The 7,098-nt window shown below is 55.1% G+C and overlaps 1 protein-coding gene across 1 annotated transcript; it reads right to left on the reverse strand.

Annotated features, from left to right (window-relative positions):
* Positions 1–1,605: 1,605 nt before the first annotated feature.
* Mafb (MAF bZIP transcription factor B) lies at positions 1,606–5,004 on the reverse strand. The gene has a single exon (XM_031372599.1). It carries the CDS (start codon positions 4,568–4,570, stop codon positions 3,599–3,601), a length of 972 nt encoding a protein of 323 aa, XP_031228459.1. The 5' UTR covers positions 4,571–5,004; the 3' UTR covers positions 1,606–3,598.
* Positions 5,005–7,098: the final 2,094 nt, after the last annotated feature.

Genomic DNA, 7,098 nt, shown 5'->3' on the forward strand with positions numbered 1-7,098 from the left:
AATAGTGACCTCACTGGGTGTGTCTAAGTGTCTCTGTACTCCAAGCAAAGATAATTCTTTAGAATTTGCAACCTTCCCTAAAATCTAGGTAATGGCAGAAGTGGCCAATGCCAGTCTGTTTCAAATGGCTCTAAACAGAATCAGACCACCAGATTTAAGGTCTGTGCTACCAGAGGAGCTTGATCCTGTCTTATCACCGCAGGGCCCTGCACAGGGCAGTCTCTTTAGATATCCCCTCTAACTCTGACAGGGGCCTCTTTCCCTAAAGGAGTCACATCTGTACCTGTAGTGGCACTTGCATACAAAATTACAAATGGCTCACACCCACCTATATGGGCTCATCAGCCTTTTCCCAAATGGAAACCAATGCCTTCCCCACCTAATAGTGTTTCCACTGGGGAAACAGACTGGGTTTGGAAACTCACCTCGAGCTGAAATCACACTACCAATGCACTAGAGATGTGTATTGTGGTTGCTGTTATTTTGCTTTGTTCTTTGTTTTTCTTTGGGGTGGGGGGGGGGTTGTCCCCAAACTTCTTCCTCAGATGCCAATCACATACCCAGTCGCCAGAGATCGGAGTCAAAATCTGTTCACTTACTCCTTCCCCACCGGGCTCCCCTGCTTGAGTCTATAGTGTCTTCCCATCTGGATGCTGAAATTCCATTTTAGGAACTCTGGTACCAAAAGTCTGAAAGCAGAATAGAATTCTGCATGGAAGCTAAGAGACTTCACGGAGTCTCCAAAGAGAGCTGGGCATTGCCAAAGTGCAGAAGTCTTCTAAGGTCTAGGTGTTCTACCTCACTGACAGAGAGAGGTTAGCCAAAAGACAGTCTACATCAGGAGTGTGGGGCCACAAGGTACTGACCTTCAAGGGACAGGGGTAGGGGGAGCAGAGAAAAAGGTCTAGGGCCATTTCCACATCACCATCATCAGGAATCTTCAGACTAAGTCGCCAGAAGCCCTCCAGCCTCCAATCTGAGTAGATGCTGAAATCCAAACTCCTCTATTAGGGCCGATGGCCCCATACACCCTGAACCTACTAACCTGGAAAGAAATAACCAAGGATGTGGGTTCCTACCAAGAGGGTCCTCTTTCCCAAGATCTATTATCATGTATCACCTGATTCCATCCACCTCAGGAAAAGAAGGGCAAACCCCAGTTCAGAGCCAGCAGCCTGGCTCTACACTTCCCAGTGCCCAGACACCCAGGCAAGAAGGCAAAGGCTGCAGCTTAGCTGGCCCTGAGCTCCCAAAAAAGACCTGGCTTCCTCTATCCAGGTTGCAACTCCTGGTTCCTGGCCTCTGCCCACTACCCCAGCAGCAGGCAGACTAGCAGCCTGGTCCTGATCTCCAAGCCCGAAAGCAAAAGTGTTGTAGAGCGTCCCTTTCAGGTATGCACCCTCTCAGCATACAGATGGACTCTTGACTGGGGTTTGAACCTAGAGTGGAAAGCAGAGAATACATTTGAGGTTCACATAGCACACACAGTCATACCCTGGAGAGAGTTATCTGCCCACCCTGAGTTTGGGATTCATTGCCAAAGAATGTCACACACTTGATGTACAACTCTTGAAACAAGAGAGTTAAAGTCATGCAGACACGGAGTCCTCTAAATAAATACCATTTCCATGGTTTTAATAAGCAAAATAGGAAACCATTTTAATAACCAAAAAACAGAAACCAGTCTGAATTAAAACTACAATAAGACTAGATTTTAATATTTTCATATCATAAGCAGGGGGTTGAAATTGATCCCTTATTTTACATGAAATTAAAAACAATTTCTGTTGCGTTGCGGCAAGTTTGATTTCAACACAGTTGAATCAGTAAAAACCAAAGCTCGTTTCCGATGCAGGACGAATATCCACAATATTTAAAACTGCAAGCACCATGCGGTTCATACAATCTTGTTATTTACTGTAAATTTATCAACTAATACAAACTCAAAAAACAAACAAACAAAAAGCATCCAGCCAGCAGCGCCAGCAAATTCAGGTGGGAATTTTTTAAAGTATGCTTTCATTTTGGTATTTTTGTCAGTGCAACTGAATCCTTTTACTGACCCGCAGAAATGAAAGTAACAATAAAGAAAAACACCCAGACCTCCCCTATAACTACTGTACAACGGAAGGGAGTTGAACACCACCAATAAGTCTCCCTGCTCTCCGGACAGCGGACAGCAGAGAAACATTGGTCTAAATGCATTGGTCTAAAGAACGCACTTGAGAGTTGCAGCATTAGTTGCCAATGTGTGGGTTTCTAGAATATTCTAAGAATGGCTTTTGGCTCAATACGAGCTCAGATCATCATTGACACGTAGCAAGAGGTGGGAGAAATCTTTTCACCCTAAGCCCTGGTGTGTGTGTGGCGGGGAGCTTGCAATTAGCGTCCTTCTGGAGGATCTAAACCAGCCCTGGGTTGACTTCTTAGGACGCAAAGCCCGGGTCTTTCTTTTCTTCTTGTGTGTGTGTGGTGGTGGTGGGGGTCGTCAATTTGGCCCCAAGACCAGGCCCCAATGATAAGAGGACAGGCTTCTGCACCGTGTGGATCTCCGCAGCTCTCTCTCCCTTAGCTATCCCTCAACAAAACTTAAAACTGAAGTAGGAAGGAAGAGGAGAGCGAAGAGACAAATTCCAAGGATTCCCCCGACAAAGTTGGGCTTGGTGGGTTTTTTTTTTTAAATTTTATTTTTACTTACAAACAAAAATGGTATAATAATAAACCCAAACAAAGACTCAGCTTGCTGCTACCTTCTCAATGTGGTTTGGCCGGGCGGGTAATTTACAAGCCGGCCGGCGACTGAAACTCCGCTCGCTCGCTCGCAGCTGCAGGAGTTTAGGAACTGCATCCCTTCTCACCCAAAGAAACCAGGGGGGTTATGATTCATGATCAACAACATGCTAAAGTTAAACAAGAAAATGGTACAAAATAGAAATTATTACCATACATGTCCAGCATGCAGGATTAATATTTTTAATGCAGATTTTCGTATTTTTCTATATAATCGAGCAGGCATTAAAACTGATGAGATTTTTTTTTCTCCTTCGCGCGCCGAAAGTCCTAACTGAGGCCCGCGTCTCGGGCTGAGAGCCAGTGTTCTCCGTACTCTGGACAGACAGATCTGTCTGGTTTTTTCCTTTCCTTAGCTCAGCCTTGCCTCGCGCCCACGGGGACTCCAGAGTCCCTCTCCTCTCCTCTGCTCTTCCTGGGGCGAACTGAGTCCGGGGCTGCAAAGCGGCGGCCCTGGCACTCACAAAGTTCTCAGAGCCAGAAGTGTCCAGGCGGCCTTGGCGACTCCTTGGAATATGCCTCGCGGCCTTCCAGCTTGGAGAAAAGTTACTCCGAGACCTCCCACCCGCCCCGGGTCTCTCTAACTCGGCCCAAGTCTAAGAGGCTGCGCTGCCCTGCGCTGCACTCTTCTTAGCCAAGGTTCTCTACCCGCCCGTGCTCCCGCGACCCGCGCGTCCTTCCACCCTCTTAGCTCGAGTCAAACAGGTCAAGGCCGGGGGCCAAGGCAGGGACAGGGAGTCCGGGGTTAGGGGCACAGGATAGGGAGTCTGGGCCAGGGCAAGGGCGGGGGGCCGGGACCCGCCACGACTCACAGAAAGAACTCAGGAGAGGAGGGGCTGTCGCTGGTGGAGCCCGCCTCCCTGAAGCCGGAGTTGGCGAGTTTCTCGCACTTGACCTTGTAGGCGTCTCTCTCGCGGGCCAGCCGGGACACCTCCTGCTTAAGCTGCTCCACCTGCTGAATGAGCTGCGTCTTCTCGTTCTCCAGGTGATGTTTCTGCTGGACGCGTTTATACCTGCACGACTGGGCGTAGCCCCGGTTCTTCAGGGTCCGCCGCTTCTGCTTCAGGCGGATCACCTCGTCCTTGGTGAAGCCCCGCAGGTGGCGGTTCAGCTCCCGCACCGACATGGACACCAGCTGGTCGTCAGAGAAGCGCTCCTCCACGCTGCCGTTGCCGCCCGCGGCCGTCGCCGCGGCGGCTGCGTGCGGTCCCGGCCCGGGGTGGCTCGTGGGCAGCTGTTGCGCCGGACTGGCCGCGCTGGACGGCGGGGGAGACGCTTGGTGATGGTGGTGATGGTGCGGGTGAGCGTGCGGGCCCAACTCATCGTGAGTCACACCGGCTCCTGGGTACCCGTGGTGCGGATGAGGGTGGTGGTGGTGGTGATGGTGGTGTGCACTACGGAAGCCGTCGAAGCTCTGCAGCGGCTGGGGCACCGGGTGCGAACCGATGAGCGCCTCCACCGCGTCCTCGGGCGTCAGGTTGAGCGCCTCGGGGTTCATCTGCTGGTAGTTGCTCGCCATCCAGTACAGGTCCTCGAGATGGGTCTTCTGTTCGGTTGGACTGAAGCTGGGAGAAGAAGGCACGGAGCTGCACGGGGTGCTGAGCGGGGTGGACGACACCGAGCCGGCGGGCTGCAGGCGTGTGCATGGCCGGCCGGGACGCTCCGCGCGCCCCAGTGGCTCCTTCTTCACGTCGAACTTGAGAAGGTCGAAGTCGTTGACGTACTCCATGGCCAGCGGGCTGGTGGGCAGCTCTGGCCCCATGCTCAGCTCCGCGGCCATCGCTAAAAGCGAGGCTCAGCCGCCGCTGCCGCGGGGGGGCTAGGGGGGAGAAAACTTTGCGGCCGGCCGGGACGCGGCGAGCCAAACGCGGGGGCGAAGAGCGGCAAGCCCGGGAGGCGGGGAGCCGAGGGCGCAGCGGGCGCAGCGGGCCGGGGCCGCCGGCCAAGCCTTTGTCTGGGGACGCGGCGGCGCGCCGGAGAGTCCTCCCGAGGCTGCCTGAGCTGCCCCGGAGCTCGGGGCTGCGACCGCGCCGAGAACGAGTCGGGTCGAGCCGGGGCAGGGTAGAGAAGCCGGCGAGGTGCGCGCAGGGGCAGAGGGGAGGCGCGGGGCAAAGCGCCCGCCGCTCGCTCTGCTCTCCGGCTCTTAGGCTCTAGGGCTTTTCTTGCTTGCAGCCGCTCGCAGCCCGGCGGTGCAGCTGTGCAGGAGCTGGCGCCGCCGCCGCCTTTTATCGCTTCCTGATGTCACTGGAGCGCGGGGGCCCAAGCGGCCCGGCGTGTTGGCCAATGGCTGCACGGCCCCCGCGGCCCGGCGACGCTGGGCGGGGCGTGCCTGACAGCTCCCCCGCCCCCCGCGTCAGCTGACTGGAGGCCGGAGGAGCCCCGAAGCCGCGGAGGCCTGGAGGAGGGCTGGAGCCGAGTGGGACGGACCGCCTGGTCCCAACCCCCCACACCCTCTGAGTCGAGGTTCCCCGCACGCTTGCCTTCGGTGCGCACCCCACTTCTGGATCAAGCCGCCGTTCCCACCACCACCACCCTGTCTGCACTCACACCTCCCTACATACTCTTTACACTCCCATCCTCAGCCCGTGTCACCCCCAAGTAGGCTCAGAATAAGCGCCGGGATGTCGCATCCCTGGCCCTTTGTTCCCAAGCGGCCCCCGCCCACTGGGCGACGCTCCGTGTGTCCTCGGCGCCGCCGGCCCAAGTGAATGTGTGTCCTGCGTGCCTGTGTTTCTGTCGGTCTGTCTGCGCTAATGTATGCGGTGGGGGAGGGCGGGGTTGGGGCTCCAAGAGTTCTGTTCAGATCTAACTCTTAACCTCTAAGGAAGGTTCATCAGGCCAAGAGACGCTGTTCCTCTCCTAGCCGGTTCAGTGTTTGAGCTCAGAAGATAGAGCTCCAGTGGTCTCGCCGTTCCGTGCGTTCACCCCCGCCCCCAAAATGCTCCCAAAGAAGGTAAACAAACAAACAAACAAAAAAAGAGTCAGCCCAAAGGCTCTGAATACCTTTCACTTGCCAGTCGTGTGGAAACCTGACAACTCCGAGGCTCGGAGCCGAAACCAACACGGGTCTGTGCACTCAGTGGCTCTGGGATGCTGGGGAACCCGGCCCTGTTTTTGTCTGAACGTTTTGTAAGGATTAAGCTGATCCAAGCTTCTGACGGCTGCAGGGAGATTCAAACAGGCATAAAGTGCGACCCCAAGTGGCCAGGGTGCGCAACGGCGCCCTGAACCGGCTGGTTCTGTGCCGGGAAAGACTCGGACGGCGCCTCAGACCTGTGCAGGTCCTGCTAACTGATCGGACCATGCCAGGCATGAACACAGGCTGTGTGCACCCTGGAAGCCAGGGCAGATTCCTCAGGAACTATGTACAGGCCCTCCGATCCCATCTTTGGACTCAACCACTAACCCTCTCTGCTCACCTTTTCTGAGATTCCATATGCAAGCCTTCGAGGTATGCTTGTGGGCTTGCCCTCGAGGGAAGGTCCTGAGCTGGAAAGATCCGTGTCCTAAACTGAAAACGCCAGGTGAAGAGGGTCCAGGGCTACCCTCCAGGGTGAGAAACTTCTCCAGAACGCAGATGGGAGGCGGAAGGCAGCCTAGACTTTCAGACAGGGCTGTAGGGCTCCCACAGAGACTCCCTACCCTGGGCCAGAGAGCAGGGAATGTGGGACTTTCCTCAGACCCCGACCCCGACCCCGACCCCCAAAGTGAATAGATGTCGAATTCGCTGGATCCGGAGATCCGACCCGGCTCCCACGTCGCTTTCTGCTTCCCAGCTCAAGACACCGAAAGATGAGCGGCGGAAAGGAAAGCGCGCTGGGTGAGAGTGCCTGGCTGCTGGCTGCACAGAACCTGCCCGCCAACATCGCACGGGGGGCCAGTGGCCCGCAGCATTAACAACCAAACCAGACCTTTTTTTTTTTTTCCTCTAACAGAAAGAAAAATTTGCTTCCGATCAATAAGAAAAGCCTTTCTCCCCTCTTAATACCTTAGGAAAGTTGGGAGAGAGACCAGAGAGTGGTCTCGGAAAGCCCAATTTTAACCAAATAGGTGTATTTTAACTAAAACTTCACCTAAAAGGTTTAGATCAGTGAACTGCTGGGGAAATCTCCTCGAACCTTTTGGAGAAGTGCGCTCTCGGCAGAAATGATTCGACTGCCTACGCAGAGAGCCGGGGTGGTTAGGCTGAACCTCCGGCAGATGAGATGGGCGCTGGGGACCCTGACTCCGTGTAAGAGTCGCAGCTGCGGTAGTATGAGGAGAGCGCGCGCGCTCTGACCTCCGTTCAGCCAGGGGACGTTTTTGAGG

The sequence above is a fragment of the Mastomys coucha genome, unplaced genomic scaffold (assembly GCF_008632895.1).
Source record: "Mastomys coucha isolate ucsf_1 unplaced genomic scaffold, UCSF_Mcou_1 pScaffold15, whole genome shotgun sequence".
NCBI lineage: Eukaryota > Metazoa > Chordata > Mammalia > Rodentia > Muridae > Mastomys > Mastomys coucha.